An 18,588-nucleotide genomic window follows, 5' to 3' on the forward strand; every position below is an offset into this window, starting at 1 on the left:
CCATCTTGGGCCCGTCTTAGTTCTTCACCCTGGCAGGCGGAACTGAATGCGGAGCCAGGGTGAAGAACCAAGGTGGTCGCCGGGTCAATAGGGCGAAAGGTTTTCCCTGCTTCAGTGTTGAAGGTCAAGAGCTCTCTCCCCTTTCGCTCTCGTAAGGTGCTTGGTAACTGCAGGGTCGTAACCTTACACGACCAGTAGATGTTTCAGATGAACGTTCGAAATTGTACAATTATTTTAAGATATTTTAAGAAATCCTGTGTTTTTTTTTCGCTCTGCAGTCATCACTGTGCTTAAGAAATAGCAGTTGTATTTAAACCGATTTCGTCTTTGGAAAAATATTTGTAACCATAGCGAAGGAAGACGGACGAAGGACTGTGTTCTTGTTTCAGAATTTATTAAAAAAAAGAAGAAAAAAAAAGACACATCTGTTAAAGAAATCACTGTTGCATAATGTACATAAATGTACACATGCACGACAGCCAAACAATCAATCACGCATTACAGCCAATCAGACAATCAACAATCAGAATAAAAGTCTCAGCAGGCTGACTTTGACCTCCATGTGAGCAGCTTCCTCTCCGCCTTCCAGCACTTACCCAGAAGTAGTCAAGAGAAACAGGAAGTCAGTCGTCAGCGCAACTCCTGACAACGCCCCATACCGGCATATTGCGTAAGGAATGATGGCCCCGCCCCCGAGAGACTGATATCCGCACTTGGACACTCACACACTCACACAGTCACACAGCGTAAAGTGTCCCTATGTCGCCACCAGGCGCGACGTCTCATTGGTCGTCACAGGTCACGTCAAACTTGTGACATCACAAGTGGGCGGGTCCTCTCGGACGCCGTTTCCGACTCCAGCGGGGGCCACGTGTGATGCGGTACGTTTGAGATGGCTTGTGAGGGCCAATCACCACCCAGTACAGAGGTCCTTTGATGGGTCGACCAATAGCTGCTCAGAGGTTCACAGCGCTGTACAGTGGTGGCGTGGGTGTGTCGCCATGGCGATGCGCACGTCGCCGTGCGGTCACGTGACCACTGGTCCGGCAGGAATAAGGGGGCGAATATGTGCGAGTGAAAGAGTGAATGAAACCGAGTGGGTGAAAGAGTGAACGAGATAGTGAGAGAATGCAAAGAGTGCAAGTTTCATGATTCAAATAAAAAACAATAATCATCTTTCCTTCTATATAACTACGCTTTCACATGTTCCCCTTGGGAAGGGAGAGCCAGCTCAGAGCGGTGACGGGGCTGCTGGGTAATGATCTCAGTGCTCCACGGTGCGGACCAGCTCAGAGCGGTGACGGGGCTGCTGGGTAATGATCTCAGTGCTCCACGAGAACAGGATCATCCTCTTCCCCTCGTCATCATTAAGGTAGTTTAGTTTGAGGAAAGTCTTTCTACGGACGATGCAAAAAAGTGTAATCGCAATGACGCTGAAATGTTAGCAGACGCTAAAATGTTAGCAGGCCCACTGCAGTGGTGTTGAAACTAACCATCACCGCACCTTCAGCAAGGCACCTCCTCAGTCCTTGAAATAAAAAGTTGTTCTTCAGTGCACATGCGGCGGGCCCAAACAGATGGCGGTGTTAACGTGTGTGTGGGGGGTTGTGCTCTGCTCCATCGACCTCTCGCCCAATCAGAGATCAGAACAAGGCCTGTCGTCTTCTCCCATTGGCTGGAACGGAGGCAGGACCGGACCATCTGGTCAGCATTGAAGGGGGGGGGGGGGGGACCGCCAACAGCCCCAGATCCGTTCAATTAAAATGTTGTTTTGTTCATTTTTTAATTAATCGGAAATAAACAAAAAGTGAGGAGGAGGAAGAGGGGTAGGAGGAGGATTGGGGTACGATGGAGGAAGCAAATCCTTCCAGCATGAAGGTGATGAAACAACTGGTTCCGTTGTTCAGTTCATGAGTCCACAAGAGGCTGATGGGGGGGAGGAAGACTCACCCGTCGCCCCCCCCACCCAGCGCACCGGCCACCAGCCCCACCTGTGCCGGGGACCCCCCCCCCCCCCAGGCGCTGGACCCCCGTCGGGAGGGCTGGTGATGGTTGGGGGGTGGGGGGGAGGTCCTTCTAAATGTAAAACTGGTACAGAGCCAGCTCGTCCATGAAGGGCCTCACCAGGTAGTCGGTGGAGAAGTAGAAAAACAGACCGAAGAAGATGGAGATGGGCAGAGCGGGCAGGGCCTTCTTAAAGATGGCCAGCAGGAGGAGCGTCAGACACAGACCCTGAGAGAGAGACAGAACAAGATCAACAGGAAGAAAGAGACACACAGAGAGAGGCAGACACACAGACCAAGAGGGAGGGATGGAGGGTGGGAGGATTACGAGAACGAAAGAACAGTCTTTCGAGTCTATAATAAAACCAAAACAATGAGAATACAAAATCAACAACCGGAGAGGATACACACACACACACACACACACACACACACACACACACACACACAGAGAGGGAGACCGACGCTATAGAGAGAGAGACAGAGAGAGGGAGACAGACGGCATAGAGAGAGAGACAGAGGCAGACGGCATAGAGAGAGAGACAGAGACAGAGAGAGAGACAGAGAGAGAGAGGTGACACTACAGAGAACAATAGGAGCCAGAAATGGAGTGAAGGACAGACAGATGCATACAAAAGAGAAGAAGAGCGAGACAGATCGACAGTGAGAGAGAGGGACGGAGGACAGATGACACAGAAGCACACAGACAAAGAGATAGAGGCAGAACAAAAGCCAGAGAAACAGAAGGACATTATGAGAGTATGGAGGACTCACGACGAGGATAGCCACGAAGCAGGCCAGCGTGGTGTTCCAGTCCCCGCTGGCTGTGGCCGAGGCCTTGCCCACCAGCATGCTGTAGAAGATGAAGTCCCCCAGACCCAGCTTCACACCCCCTGGGGAGCAAGGCAGGCGCGTTGGAACACATCGACACACACAACCACACGCACACGTAATTACTGTACAAACACGCCGTCTCCAACCCATTTTTACTACAGTGAGAGGTAGAGGGGGAGCGAGTGTGAGGGGGAGAGCGATGGAGGCAGACGCTGAACATGTAATTGTCGTGAATAATCGCTTCCTGATCGGCCGGGACTATAACGGTTCCCGTGCCTTTGACAGTATTTCGGAGACCCAAGCCCATCCCAACAAACGGGATGTAAAAAGAAAACGCACACGTATGATTAAAAACCCATCAGCGTTTCGACGTGATTGGTTCTCACAGACAAGGGATCTTTGTTACCAGGTAGAACTCAGTTCCAAAGACACCGGGAGGAACTAAATGCTCCACAAAACCAAAAAAAGTTACGACTACATGCCAAACTTACGAAAAACGCTAAAGTTAGGAAAGAAATATGCAAAACGTACGAAAAGCGCTTAAAGTGCCAAGTTCAGTAAACTTAACTTAAGTTCAAACGCCACGGCCCCCGAAAATGTCAAAAATACCGGACTTCCGCAAATAGAAAACGACTCCAAAAAGTCGGTAGGAACCCTGACGGCGGCGGCGGTACTCACGCTCCTCGTCGTCGTCGTCCTCCACGGGGGGCCGGTCCGAGGGCATCTCCTGGATCTGCCGCCGGGTCTCCTCGGTGGACTGCAGCTGGCCCAGCTGGTTCTGCTGCTGGTTCACCCAGTCCCGGCTGAAGCCGCTGTCCTCCTCCCGAGGGCTGCTGGGGGGAGAGGCCTCGGCTGGGGGGGGCCGAACCACACCACAGCAGGTCAGTGCACAGACCCAAGTCCCAAGATGCACTGCGACGTACAAGCCCTATAGAGCTAGGACTAAAGAGAGATGGGTCTGTGTAGAGATGGGTCTACAGAGAGATGGGACTACAGAGAGATGGGTCTATAGAGAGATGGGTCTCTATAGAGAGATGGGACAACAGAGAGATGGGTCTCTATAGAGAGATGGGTCTCTATAGAGAGATGGGTCTCTATAGAGATGGGTCTGAGTAGAGATGGGTCTACAGAGAGATGGGTCTACAGAGAGATGGGTCTATAGAGAGATGGGACTACAGAGAGATGGGTCTATAGACAGATGGGTCTCTATAGAGAGATGGGACAACAGAGAGATGGGTCTCTATAGAGAGATGGGTCTCTATAGAGAGATGGGACAACAGAGAGATGGGTCTCTATAGAGATGGGTCTGAGTAGAGATGGGTCTACAGAGAGATGGGTCTACAGAGAGATGGGTCTATAGAGAGATGGGTCTATAGAGAGATGGGACTACAGAGAGATGGGTCTATAGAGAGATGGGTCTCTATAGAGAGATGGGACAACAGAGAGATGGGTCTCTATAGAGAGATGGGTCTCTATAGAGATGGGTCTGAGTAGAGATGGGTCTACAGAGAGATGGGACTACAGAGAGATGGGTCTATAGAGAGATGGGTCTCTATAGAGAGATGGGACAACAGAGAGATGGGTCTCTATAGAGAGATGGGTCTCTATAGAGATGGGTCTGAGTAGAGATGGGTCTACAGAGAGATGGGTCTACAGAGAGATGGGTCTATAGAGAGATGGGACTACAGAGAGATGGGTCTATAGAGAGATGGGTCTCTATAGAGAGATGGGACAACAGAGAGATGGGTCTCTATAGAGAGATGGGTCTCTATAGAGATGGGTCTGAGTAGAGATGGGTCTGAGTAGAGATGGGTCTACAGAGAGATGGGTCTCTACAGAGAGATGGGTCTATAGAGAGATGGTTCTATAGAGAGATGGTTCTCTATAGAGAGATGGTTCTATAGAGAGATGGGTCTATAGAGAGATGGGTCTCTATAGAGAGATGGGTCTCTATAGAGATGGGTCTATAGAGAGATGGTTCTATAGAGAGATGGTTCTATAGAGAGATGGTTCTATAGAGAGATGGTTCTATAGAGAGATGGGACTGTATAGAGATAGGACTGTATAGAGATGGATCTATAGAGAGATAGTTCTATATAGAGCTAAAACTATATAGAGATGGGTTTACTAGATGGGTCTATATAGAGATGGGACTGTATAGAGACGGGTTTACTAGAACGGTGTATATACAGATGGGCATCTGTAGAGATGGGTCTATATACAGACGGGCCTCTATAGAGATGGGGGGCTTTGGTCCCTCTACTCACCCAGGGGCTCTGGTGCAGGGGGTGCCTCGGGCGCCTGGGTAGTGTTCCTCTTCGGCGGCCATTCCGTGTCGGCCATGTTAACCAGCCAGACCATGGTGGCTGCACACAGCATGGAGCACATGCTTTCATTAGGAAGAACTGGAAGCAAACCTACCCAAAATGCACCTCACATTTCAAGATAAAAGTCCCACTCTTTGGACGGATGTGTGCCACATTCAAAAGATTAAGCTTGATTTTGCCGTATTGCTGTGAAATCTGATCTGAACTTCAGGCTGAACCAGGGCTTGCTGCTTTTGCCTTGCGTGCCATCTAAGAAGAGTTATAATCGTTACTACGGCTCTCTGAAGTCCAGATGACAGCCAATCGGAAGTCATCTGGGAGTTCATGAATATCTCAAACCCGTTTTTTGGGAATTCATTAGAGATATTCCGATACCATTTCTTGCTTCCCGATACCAATTAATTCCTTAACTAGAGTATGGGCCGATACCGAGTGTATACCGATACAGCACCTAGATTTGTGATTACTAATAGCACTTGTTCTTGTAGTTAAGCATTTGTATTCTTGTAGTTAAGCATCCATGCATCCATGTTTTTCCGACTTGGTAGCTGGAACGCACGTAGGTCGCAAATGCGTTTCCCATTCCGACATTCCACCTCCGACCCTTAACGAACACAGTATAACGCCGGATGTGTTTGTGAGGTTCTTTGCCTGGGTAGTGAATGAGTCACGTGATGGTATCGGATCAGCGCATAGATTTGCGTACTCGCAGATACCCGATGCTGCATTTATGCAGTATCCGAGGAATTTCCGATACTGGTATCGGTATCGGAACAACTAGATAATTCATGAGTCTCACTGCTAATACACCCCCCCTCCCCCCCCGAGGTCGGAGGGAGGAGACTAGAAGGACACACTATAGAACATCATCTGAGTGGCTTCACTACGACGCTCCTTACAGGAGTAGATGAGGGCTGGGAAGATGGGCTCGTTCCTCTCCTGGGCCGTCTCCACCAGGATCCTCAGAGGACCTTTGGGCGACAGCACCGCCAGCAGATCTGTGGAGACAGGAGACCGCAGGGGTCAGATGATCCCAGGGCACACACCACCCACACCCAACTCACTGCTCCCTGAGGGGACATCCACACCATCCACACCCTTAAGAACCAGAGTAAAGATACGGGCTCAAACTGGAATACTCCCTCCCTCCCGGTAGCTTTGGTAAACTGATCCAGAACAAATGTATTCGGTGTCATCATACTATATAGCCCTGCAAGGCTAGGTTGTCAATTGGCTAAACCTAGCATAAGAGACTTCTGCAGGCCAACATAAGATTAGCATGCTGTACAGAATGTGGGGAAAATGTGCTTGCATTTGGAAAACATCTTTGCCAAACTTACATCTTAGATTCCAGGGGGGAACAGTATGCTAGTGTGTCATCTAATGGCATAAACCGTAATCTGTCCGTAAACCCCTTTTCCCACCAATGCAAGGTTAGAGACACACACCCACCCACCCACCCCTTGGGTTGTCGACTCATTCCTTCACGAAGGAACGAGCAGGTGAGCTCACCGTAGATGGATATGGCGCCCAGGATGAGCCAGGCGGTCCACTCGGGCAGGTACTTGATGAAGACCAGGGCCATGAGGGCGCTGATCATAATGAGGTAGCTCTGCTGCAGCCGCAGGGGGCCCTTCCAGTGGATGCAGATCATGCCCACCACGCCAAAGTTCCAGATGATCACGGCGATGGTGATGTAGTCCGTGGCCACGTTGTAGGTCTTCAGCACCTCCCTGTGAGGGGACGGGACGTCGTCAGGGACACGAGTCACGACATCGTCAGGGACAGGAGTCACGACATCGTCAGGGACACGAGTCACGACATCGTCAGGGACACGAGTCACGACATTGTCAGGGACAGGACGTCGTCAGGGACACGAGTCACGACATCGTCAGGGACAGGACGTCGTCAGGGACACGAGTCACGACATCGTCAGGGACAGGACGTCGTCAGGGACACGAGTCACGACATCGTCAGGGACAGGACATCATCAGGGACACGGAGGTCACTTCATACCTTCATTGACGATTAAGGCCTAATTGATACCTTAACTTTTTTATATACTGATGTCTTCATTAAGTCTACCAATACTCCTTGGATTCTGTGTTTAGTTTTTTTTGTTTAAAACACCTTTAATACAGTGTTATACATTTTTCTAGCACTTTGTTTTAGAAAAAGGTGTTCTAGAAATAAAGTTGATCAGTAATCAGTAATGTTCTGCTGTGATTGGCCGTTTTTAAATGGGAAGAACCTCTGATCCTCTACTCAGGTTGAATGGTCAATAGGGTACTGCATTCTGCCCTTCGGACTGAACCCACTGAACTCACTGGAGGCAGATGGAGGTGAAGAGGAAGAGCATGCGGTGCACTCACTTGAGGTAGATGTAGGTGAACATGAAGAGGAGGAGGAGGGACGAGAGGAACAGCCAGCCTTGGATCACCTGCCGGGACAAGAGGTCATCAGACACAGCGCACCAAGCCGTCACCATGACAACGCACCAAGACGCCACGATACACCAAGCAGGCCCAGTCTCCACAACGACATGGGACACCAAGCAGGCTCAGTCTCCACGACGACATGGGACACCAAGCAGGCTCAGTCTCCACGACGACATGGGACACCAAGCAGGCTCAGTCTCCATGACGACATGGGACACCAAGCAGGCTCAGTCTCCATGACGACATGGGACACCAAGCAGGCTCAGTCTCCATGACGACATGGGACATGTTATGGATATTCAACAAAGTACGGACAGGTAGCCATGACTAGTATAACTATAACACGGAAAAGATACTACTACAGTACTAGTACTGATACACGTTGCATCAGCTCAGGCCTTACTTTACTACAGTATGTACATGTACTTACAGCAGTACCAGCATGAGTCAAGAAGTACTACAGTATGTACATGTACCAATAGCATCAGTCCAACAATACAGTATGTAGTACTTAGCTGTACTAGTATCAGTACTACAGTGTGTACATGTATGTACAGCATCAGTCCAACAGTACTGCAGTATGTATGTACAGGTACCAATACTATCAGCCCATTAGTAATACAGTGTGTAGTACTTAAGGGTACTAGCATTTTTCCGACAGTACTACAGTATGTGGTACTTAGCGATACTAGCTACTACTAGCGTCTCACCAAGGAGCAGCGGTACTACAATCAGTACTGCAGTATGAAGTACTTAGCGGTACTAGCATCAGTCCGACAGTACTGAAGTATGTGGTACTGATGCTAGTACCGCTAAGTACTACAGTATGTGGTACTTGGCGGTACTAGCATTGTCATACAGTATGTAGTACTAAGCGGTACTAGCATCAGTCCACCAGTACTGAAGTATGTGGTACTTAGCGGTACTAGCATCAGTACTACAGTATCTAGTACTTAGCCGTCCTAGCAGCAGTACTGCAGTATCTAGTACTTAGCGGTACTAGCATCAGTACTACAGTATGTTGGACTGATGCTAGTACCGCTAAGTACTACAGTACTTAGCGGTACTAGCATCAGTCCACCAGTACTGCAGTATGTGGTACTTAGCGGTACTAGCATCAGTGCTACAGTATCTAGTACTTGGCGGTACTAGCAGCAGTCCTACAGTACTACAGTATCTAGTGCTTGGCGGTACTAGCAGCAGTACTGCAGTATCTAGTACTTGGCGGTCCTAGCAGCAGTACTGCAGTATGTAGTACTCAGCGGTACTACCATCAGTACCACAGCGTGCGGTACTTGGCGGCTGCTCACCGAGTAGCAGCGGTATTTGTACAGCAGCACCAGCACGCCGGTCATGACGATGATGACGCTGATCATGATGAGGGCGTTGAGGACGGCGTACAGCGCCTTCTCCCCCACCGTGTTCTTGTCCTCCGAGAACGGCGTGTAGATCCTGGGAGGAGCAAGGCGGGTCAGTGAGGAGGGGGGTTGAGGGAGGGAACAGGGGGGGGGGGGGGGTGCTTTTTTGGGGGGTGCTTTTGCTGGTGCTTTGCACTTCTTACTGTACCGACAGCGATATATCTTTGTTACTCTTCTTCTGACAAATGTACTTACGGGAGTCACTTTGAATAAAAGCGTCTGTTAAGAGCGCCGAATGTAAACAGGACACCTTTCAGGGTTCAACTTCAGGATTACACTGAGGATTTGCACATTCATAGAAATCAGTAGAATAACATGAATCCGGGACATTTGGCGTGGGAGTGGAACCCCCTCAGCACTAGACTGTATGTGCTCCCACTCCCCATCCTGCCTGGTCCAGTGCATGGCCCTGGGGAATAATAAGCAAATGTCCTCCCCCACACTAAAAGGACTTAAGAACGTTTGTCTAGCGCCTGAAATTCAAGTCCAAGACTGAGATGAACCACCAGGGGGAGAGCTTCCTCCTTACGTCCGGTTTTCAGTTCAGGTGTGGTTCCACTGTGCTGGTTGATGGGACAGACCAGCCCCATAGTCAATGTATGAGCACCACCTAGTGGCATGATGGAGCCATCGCACTGTAGATAGATATTTATTTTGAATTTGTTCTGTGCCTTTCTGTACAGGACAGTGACGACAACTAGGGCTGGGGTGAAAAGAGAGAGGGTGACAAAAGAGTCTAGAACCTTAATCATCCGATGTGGGTCAACACACACACACACACACACACACACACACACACACACACACACTTACAGTCTCTGCCCGTCACTCTGCGTGTAGAAGCTGACGGACTTGACGGTCGCCACGACGACCACCATGCAGAGCGTGACGGGGACGAAGAGCATGATGACGTGCTTGGCGCCGTACTTCAGCGTCAGCTCCTCGTCGTCGTCGTCCTCCGCCGCCGCCGCCGCCGCCGCCCCCTGGGGTCCGGTGGCGGGGGGCTGCCCGTTCCGCTCTGCCCCCCCGCCCCCTCCAGCGTCCCCGCTCCCCCCTCGGGAACGCAGCCGTAGGCCCCCTGCATCGTCCTCTGGCCTGGGGGTCACCGCCTGGAGGACAGGAGGAGGAGGTTGAGTCTGCACTACTGATAAAAAAAAAAAAACAAATAAAAACCAACCAAAGCCCATTATCGATTTTAATTGTTTTTTTTCTATAAGTGAAAAATACACCTATTTTTTAAAGGTTGGATTTTATTTGAAGAGTAACAATGATTGACAAAATCATAACAAATAACACACATCTCCCATTCTGCTGCGTGCCTCAGTTTACCATGTTGGAATAAATGTGTTGTACTGCTGCTTACGGTTGCCACAGACTTTACACTCACTTTTTTCAGTGCATGCTGCAATGTTGATATTTAACCTTTTTTAAAAAAAAAAAAACGTCCTAAACCATTAATTTGAATTACGAAAAAAAAAATCAATTAATCGCCTAGCTCTAACTACTGACCTCTACTAGTGCACTGTCCTACTGTACTGTCCTAGTGTACTGTCCTACTGTCCTAGTGTACTGTCCTAGTGTTCTGTCCTAGTGTTCTGTCCTAGTGTACTGTCTTAGTGTACTGTCCTAGTGTTCTGTCCTAGTGTTCTGTCCTAGTGTACTGTCCTAGTGTACTGTCCTAGTGTTCTGTCCTAGTGTTCTGTCCTAGTGTACTGTCCTAGTGTACTGTCCTAGTGTACTGTCTTAGTGTACTGTCCTAGTGTACTGTCCTAGTGTACTGTCTTAGTGTTCTGTCCTAGGGTTCTGTCCTACTGTACTGTCCTGCTGTACTAGTGGTCTGCCCTAGTGTAGTGTCCTAGTGCACTGTCCTACTGTCCTAGTGTACTGTCCTAGTGTACCGTCCTACTGTCCTGTCCTACTGATCTGTCCTAGTTTACTGTCCTAGTTTAGTGCACTACTGTACTAGATCGATAAGCCACCGCAATGCTACAATTGTGCAACAGCAGAGGAGAAGAACTGGAGAGGAAACTCTGGATACCCTGGAGCCACTCGTTACGAAAACGCTGGGATACATGGAGTGTTTGTTTCCTGGTCCCGGAGACGTGAGACAAGTAACAACAAGTTTTCCGATACCAACACCCCAGTGCATACTACTGGACGGTGGCTGGCTCTAGGAGTAGAAACTAGTTCCTACTCCTGTAATCCTAGAGCCAGCCACCGTACTGTGTCTGGGTCCAGCAGCGCATTCCGCTCTGAACTGAACCGGAGAACTCTCTCCGATGTATAAAGCCAAAATACCCCCCGGCAGGAGGCTACCGGAGCTCCTGTTGGCACATCAACATGGGCTCAGTATGACTGTTCTGTGGCCAAAACAGTGGAAGTCTTGGCAAAGCATCATGGGTAATTTTACCATGCCAAGGTTGCATCGTTGGAACGCAGACACAGTCCAGCCAACTGCATAATGAGACATGTCAGACACCGAAGCATGTTGTGCGCAGTACGGTTAACCAGCGTCTGCACTTTGAACTGGAGAACCTTATATCTACTGTCAGGAACAGCATTCATACCCTTTATCAGAGAATAGCACAACAACTGCATGCGTTACATATTAACTCTTAAATCTCTCTTCGGTTTGTAATGAGGCCGTATCGAGACCAAATACACATATCCTTGGATGACCAAGTTATAAGGGTTTGGTGGTCACTGCCGTTGACCACGAAACACCTGCATGCACAGTGGGCCGACAGGAAACACGTTTAATACCCCACTGGGACAGACGACAAACAGGGTGATCGGGAGGGGGTTCATGTAGATGATGTTGATATGGAGTTTAGATGTTCTCCATGGATTCTAAATCAAGTGTGGATGAGGCTCATAAAAAATAAAATTTACTCAAAAACTAGTCTTTCCACTCACACCACTAGAGCTACATTAGTAATGCCTGTTCGGGCAAATCTCCTTAGTTGAAAAAGAGGTATACTCCAATGAAGGGAGACAAAAGGATTGCATCATATATCTTTAGAAATATCAACGGGCTGCAAATAAATCTGGGGAATGATTTGATTGGTTGAGTAACTGTCAGACAACCACATATACAGACATTGTTTGGGATAGGTGCAATTTAGAATACAAGAATGAATGACATGCATTGAAGGTTATACACCATTGTAAGCGTTGCAGTTAAAATGTGAAGAATTTCTTTCAAACGTTACAATATCGATTGCCTCTAGAGGAAATGTGGAAATAAATTTGAACAGGTCAAATTTTCATGATTAATTAATGGCAGGGTGAGCCGTAATCCTTCATTCATCCCATTAAGAGCCTCCTGGACGTTTTAACACCCTGCTCAGAGAGTGGAACAATTTCGCCAAACAAACACCATTTGATTTACAATGTAACGCGCATACAGAACAGTATCTGTGCATGTGGTGCACCGCGACCTGAGTGCAGTGCTCATACACACCGTGTTGTTCTCCACGTCCTCTGCATTGTTCGCCATTGTCGGCCCGAGCTGACACTTGTCCTCACATGCAAGTCGCGTTCTTCTGTATCTGAAAGAATTTAAACGTATTGACGCAAATCAACAAAGCAAAGCAAACGATGACAGATTGGCGAAGGAGCGCCGCACGTTAACAGTGTCGGTGCAGGATGACGAAATGGGCGGGGTGGCTTACTTCAACATGCTATGAAATAAACATTTATGTGGCTGTTTCTACACAAAGACCACATGCAAATGATCATGGTGTGCAATATCACAGTGACTGCTGAACCACCTGTCATACGGAGAGTTATCATACATGAAAAACATACTTTCTGATCGTATGTGAGAGCTGTGATTTAGTGAAATGTGCTGAGATTGGTGGGGTGTGTTGTAGCGTTAGCTACAAGGCTAGCAGATTTGACGTTTCCCAACCGGCTCCTCGGCACGGCCACCATGGCACCCCGTTAATGCATTCGGATGGTATAAACACGTCGGTCTTACCTGGCAAGGCTCGTAGACACAGCACTTTATTTGGCATTCGGAGCGTTCTCAGATGTGTATAAAACCCGGGGACTTTCTCTCTCTTCTTCTTTATTGTTCCCCCCAACAGAGAGGATCCGGTCATGATCCGCTACTTCCTGGTCACGGGAGGAAGGGGGAAAAAAATAGAAAGCATGTGCTGAAAAATAAATAAATAAATATGATAAATATAAATGAAAATAATTATAGGTGTGTTAATATTAAGTAAAATATTCTGAATATTGAATCAGAAATCCAGCAATAATTTCTGTGTATGTTTTATTAGTTAGGTTTGGATGATTATTTTTAATTGTATGTGTTTTTGTGTTAACAGATGTATAGTTTGCCGTTTAATAATATACTATTAATATGCTTACGAAAATTGTTTTCCGTTTACCTTTACTTCATTTCAGAAAAAGCGTTGCGAGATGTAGTGAGTGACTACCCCTATATCTGTTGGCCTATCCCAGATGTTAGCTTGGAGCAATCATAGTTAACTGTATGTTCAGAAATGTTTTTGTGTATTAGCCATTATGTAAGAGCGAATACATGCATAAAAAAACCCACTTTAATTCATTCGTATATTATTATGTCTGGCCAAGGCATAGCGTTTCTGGACATAGACATGAAAACCTAGATGCGCTAAAAGAAACGTCGGCGCAGCCGCCATTTTGAGGCGGTCGACCATTGGAAATCCTTTATAATACATTTTGTAAGAACACATCAATTGACATATTTCGCATGCATCAAAAATAAAATAAACATGTACATTTCATTTCGGAGTAATTTTTGAATTTGTCAAACAACTTCATGACGGAAATAGGCTTTTTAGTTACCACTGAAGTTTCACTTGCTAAATTGTATCGCGTGTATGTTTATCTTGCTGTTATGTATAGGTGTATCAATACCCATTTGCTGAACATCGGTTGTTAGTCATGTGAAATAGTACCCTAGTAGATGGTTTTAACCCCTTCATCTCTCGTTTGATTTGGTGTATCGTTACCTTCCCAATATGGCGACCACGAGACGTATCGCCGCGCTCTGATTCTATACAACAGTTTCTACGTTAACAGATCTGTGATCTCGCTGGGTTACGACGTTATTCTTCCGGTGTCAAAGTGTAGCTCATCGGTCATTGAAGGAGCGAGCATCAAGCGTCTACCAAAAACTGAGAAGAAACTTCCCAAAGCAATGGTTAGTCTTACACGATACAACTATTGTGGCCCAATCATTTTTTAATTGGGTTTAAATTGTGATTATTCTCACGTGCTCTGTCGTCCAACTGACGTCTCGAGCACAGGTGTGCACGTCTAGTGAGCGTCCGCGGAGTGTTGTGGTCGCCATCAGCGTTAAAAAAAACAGTAACATTTAGCATTATATGATGCTATAATATAACAGCGTTATAGGATGATACGATGGTGTTGTACCGGGGCTCTACTACAAACTAAGATGCTCGGGAAAAACAACGTGATCGTTTTGGGGTTTGCTCTGTGGCCTGACGTGGACTAGGCAGAAAATAGGTCACGCATCCAATTTCTCACAATGACTCAAGACGAGATTCAAAATCATGATTTAAATATGTAAATCTCGCTTTAGTTTGCATGGTCTCTCTCGCCCAGTCGGACTTGGTACCCTGGACGACTGTATAACAATTGATTCGTGGTTATCAGTTTCAAATAATAATCGTTGTTGTGTTTGCAGTCGCACACCATCCTGTTGGTACAGCCCACCAAGCGGCCGGAAGGGCGGACGTACGCAGACTATGAATCCGTCAACGAGTGTATGGAAGGTGAGCAAGGCATCAACACTGCCGGGGATAGGGGTTCAAGGTTGAAGGTCTGCTGTAAGAGGAACCTTGTTAAATGGACTACAAATGTACCTGTGGCTACACAAAGCATTTTAAAACGAGTGCCTCACATTCGCCCGTTCATGAGGCCCATTCATAGATGGACCGCGGGGTCAGCCATGCAAGGCCACAACCTGGACGTCAGTTGGGCATCTTGCTCAGGGGCACCAAGCTTGGAGGCGCCAGGGATTGAACAAGCAACCTAAGGGGAGCTAGCTTTTAGCCGTTCTAAGGGCCATCCCTTTTTCACCCCGCAGCCGTCTTAGTTCCCTTCAGAACAGAGTTTGTTTAGCGGTTAGACCCAATATGGCCGCTGGGGGAATAACGGCAAGAGGAACCAAAGCATTTACACTGAAGACTTATTCTTAAGACTTATACGTGTATGTTGGCAGTAACAGAGCTGTTAGAGGGTTAACCGTGCGTGTTGTGTTTCCAGGGGTGTGTAAGATGTACGAGGAGCACCTGAAGAGGATGAACCCCAGCAGCCCGTCGATAACCTACGACATCAGCCAGCTGTTCGACTTCATCGACGACCTCGCCGACCTCAGCTGTTTGGTGTAAGTGGCCGTGACGATCACGCATCACCGTGTTGTCCAGCAGACGCTTTCAACCGAAGCGATGTGCACAGATTTTTGGCCAAGTTTTCAGATATATCTTAGTATCTGCGCGTATGTTTGCCGATATGAAAACTTAAGAAATAGTTTTGATTAATAGATGGAGTTTCCTGTTTATAAATGCTACTCTGGTGGTTGAACCGCTCCCCAAGTTAAGTGCTTTAACTTGGGGGTTGTCGCCATGACACCAATTCCTAACATTCATGAATGTCTTTGAACAGGGAGTCATGGGCTCCATCACGGCGCCTCCTCTTGCGAGGGTGATGTCCGCACACTAGATCAGTTTAAAGCTGACATATTACCCCACCAGGTGTGAGTGGGATTAGCCGTTACAAGCCGGGAAAATCCGCCTCTTCGGACATCACAAGTGGGCGTGTCCACCTAGATGTATGACAGATAGATGAGCAACGTTTGCTACAGTCCACTGGGTAGGCTGGTAGACTGATCTATCCAGCACACATCTAGGTGGACACGCCCACTTGGGATGTAAGAAGAGGCCGATATCCGAAACGGCTTGTAACGGCTAACCGCTCACACCTGGTGGTATAATATATCACTTTTAAGTGTAGACCCTGAGAGTTTGTGTGCATCCGAAGACTGATTTTTCCTCTCCCCCCCCCCCCCCCAGGTACCGCGCCGACACCCAGACCTACCAGCCCTACAACAAGGACTGGATCAAGGAGAAGATCTACGTCCTGCTGCGGCGACAGGCACAGCAGGCGGGGAAGTGAGACCGGAGACCAGGGGCTGATTCGGGACTGGGGGGGGGGGGTGGCTGAAACGTTGTTGTAATAAAATCTGTTATTTTCCTATCTGTCACATGTCAAAGGGATGGGTGGTTTGTTTTGCATGGGGAACAGCGTTTATTTTCTATGACAATGTCCAGGTTATAAATAAAGAATTGCTTTAAAAAAAGAACTCTGACTATTAAAGCGTTTTTCTCTTTCCTAAGGGGCTTTAGAGGCCATTAATTCTAACCCAACTTTATGGATATCTGAGGGAATCGCAACTCCTCTGGGATGTTTCATCTCTATTGCCATGGTAACCTGTCCGATTTCAACCAACATCTCGATTAAACTTAACCAAAGTCATTGGTTGTGAGCGATCAATGTTTAACAACCATAGCAAAGTGATTGAAGTAGTTTCTTGCCTGCTAAATGGACTTGCAGATACAGATTTCTTTAATATGGATGGCGTTTATCTGCCATGTTTCTGGATGAGCGACTTCTTTGCTGTGCGGTCTGACTGGGACCGTCAAACAAAAGTCGCTCAAAGCTGTGGAAATGATACTCGTCTTGAAGTATCGGTCTCAGAAAACGCTTTTTCCATTATCCGTTGACTGAAATATTTTTATATTATTTTTTAAATAAATCAACAATCGCCTCTTCACTGGGGGGGGGAGTACATCCTAGAGTAAAATATGGTTGCGCTGCGATGGAAGAGCGGGCATATTTGAAGTGTGTGTGTATGTGGGTGCGTGCGTGTGGTATCGCGACAGCAGCTGTGCACATTGCTCCTCACTATATCCACCTTTGTGTTGCGCTCGGCGCCCAGTCTGTTTCTCACACCCTCCCACCCCACCCCACCCTCACCCCCCTCTCCTCACCCTACCCCGCCTCCTCCTCTTAGCATGTGAAAGGACCAGTGAGTGAGAATCGATGGCGCAGAGGGCCGCTTGACAGCACAATAAACCACAAAGACGGAGCGGTGAGTTGTTTTGTTGTCGGATTCGCGGAGCGGCTTTGAGGCGACGCGCGACGCGACGCGTGGGTCTGCGGGCGCAGGACGGGGACATTTACCCCGGCGTCTTTTGTTATTGCGTTCGGGCTTACAGCGGGCATCAGTGGCCGTGGTCCCCCCTCTCCCTCTAGCTCTCCTCAAAACAAGGAGGACCACCACCAGCACCCCCCCTCCTCTCAGGCATCGCTCGGGACATTATTTTTAGATGAACACACGTTCCCCTAACGGATGGACTATATTTAGACCCTCTGCGCGCGTGTGTGTGTGTGTGTGTGTGTGTGTGTGTGTGTGTGTGTTTGTGTGTGTGTGTGTGTGTGTGTGTGTGTGTGTGTGTGTGTGTGTGTGTGTGTACCGAGCGCCGTGACGGAGAAACAATGTGCATGTGCTGCCGCGGGTTTGGACGAGGGTCTGACCGCATCTTCCGACGGGCGATGCGGTACCTTAATGCGGTCGACTCGAGCTGTGAAACAAAACAAATGACAGGGGCAGCGGTGAGGAAGGCTTTCCTTCCCTTCCCACGGAGCTCCCCTGGAAACCCAGCGAGACGGAGTGTGTTATTCTAATTGGCTGGTTTCATGCGTCGGGGGTTTTGAGTGTTTACCTCGACCTGATGTTGCTCGTGGTGGTGGAGGCATCTGGACAGCTGCGGCCAGCAGACATGCCTCCAGGTCTGTCTGTGTTCCGTCCTCCCCAAACTGTAGTTTCATTGAAATATTCAATAAAATCCGTTATTAACGTCATCATTGATAACGATTGGGTCAGTCATCGGAAAACGTGATAGAAAGTTCTCGGATTAAGTTTATTATTATTACGCCCCCCTTCCCCCCAATCTGAAATAATATATTGATTTTACGGATTTCTGTGTAACTGAACTGTGTTTCTGACGACCTCAGACGACCCTGTAGATCACAGGTGCTGAGCCCGGTCGTAGTTGACTCCTCCTCCATCACCTCCGCCCTCCCACGCCGCAAGATCGCCGCGATGCCCCGGCGGAGACGTCTGGACCCGGAGAGCCGTCACCTAGCCGCTGTGATACGCAGCCAGAGCTTCCCATGACACCGCAGCGAGAACGCAGCTCCACCGCTCTGCATGGGGTCTCCTACAACACATGAAGTGGGTTCAGAAAAAGATCAAAACAAAACCTCATAATGGATATTTGATGTATTTTAGAAGGATTGTGATGAATTCACTTAAATTAATTGCTATGTGCTAATTGCTATGTAAAGGCCTGACATCGTTCTAATGTCCATGTTCCTCATTGGAATAAGTTGAGATGTTTGCGTGAGTTTCTGCCCCTGGTGTACCAACATGTCCTACTATAAGAAGGGGGAAGGTAGAGATCTGTCTGACTCCCAGCGGAAAGGTCCT

At 48.1% G+C, this 18,588-nt stretch overlaps 2 protein-coding genes across 2 annotated transcripts; one reads left to right on the forward strand and one right to left on the reverse strand.

Annotated features, from left to right (window-relative positions):
• Positions 1 to 377: 377 nt before the first annotated feature.
• On the reverse strand, positions 378 to 13,122 carry psen1 (presenilin 1). Its single transcript, XM_079751808.1, has 11 exons — positions 13,003 to 13,122; positions 12,484 to 12,571; positions 9,834 to 10,129; positions 8,913 to 9,054; positions 7,537 to 7,604; positions 6,677 to 6,897; positions 6,064 to 6,162; positions 5,105 to 5,203; positions 3,516 to 3,689; positions 2,778 to 2,896; positions 378 to 2,232 (listed from the first exon to the last, which is right to left on the reverse strand). The coding sequence occupies exons 2-11, from the start codon at positions 12,517 to 12,519 to the stop codon at positions 2,077 to 2,079; spliced, it is 1,410 nt and encodes a 469-aa protein (XP_079607934.1). The 5' UTR covers positions 12,520 to 12,571; positions 13,003 to 13,122; the 3' UTR covers positions 378 to 2,076.
• A 1,017-nt stretch (positions 13,123 to 14,139) lies between these two features.
• LOC307086743 (enhancer of rudimentary homolog) lies at positions 14,140 to 16,324 on the forward strand. Its single transcript, XM_079752052.1, has 4 exons — positions 14,140 to 14,214; positions 14,722 to 14,809; positions 15,303 to 15,423; positions 16,109 to 16,324. Exons 1-4 carry the CDS (start codon positions 14,212 to 14,214, stop codon positions 16,209 to 16,211), a joined length of 315 nt encoding a protein of 104 aa, XP_079608178.1. The 5' UTR covers positions 14,140 to 14,211; the 3' UTR covers positions 16,212 to 16,324.
• The last annotated feature ends 2,264 nt before the right edge of the window (positions 16,325 to 18,588 follow it).

This window comes from Pollachius pollachius (genome assembly GCF_949987615.1).
Source record: "Pollachius pollachius genome assembly, chromosome: 15".
In the NCBI taxonomy this organism is placed as follows: Eukaryota; Metazoa; Chordata; class Actinopteri; order Gadiformes; family Gadidae; genus Pollachius; species Pollachius pollachius.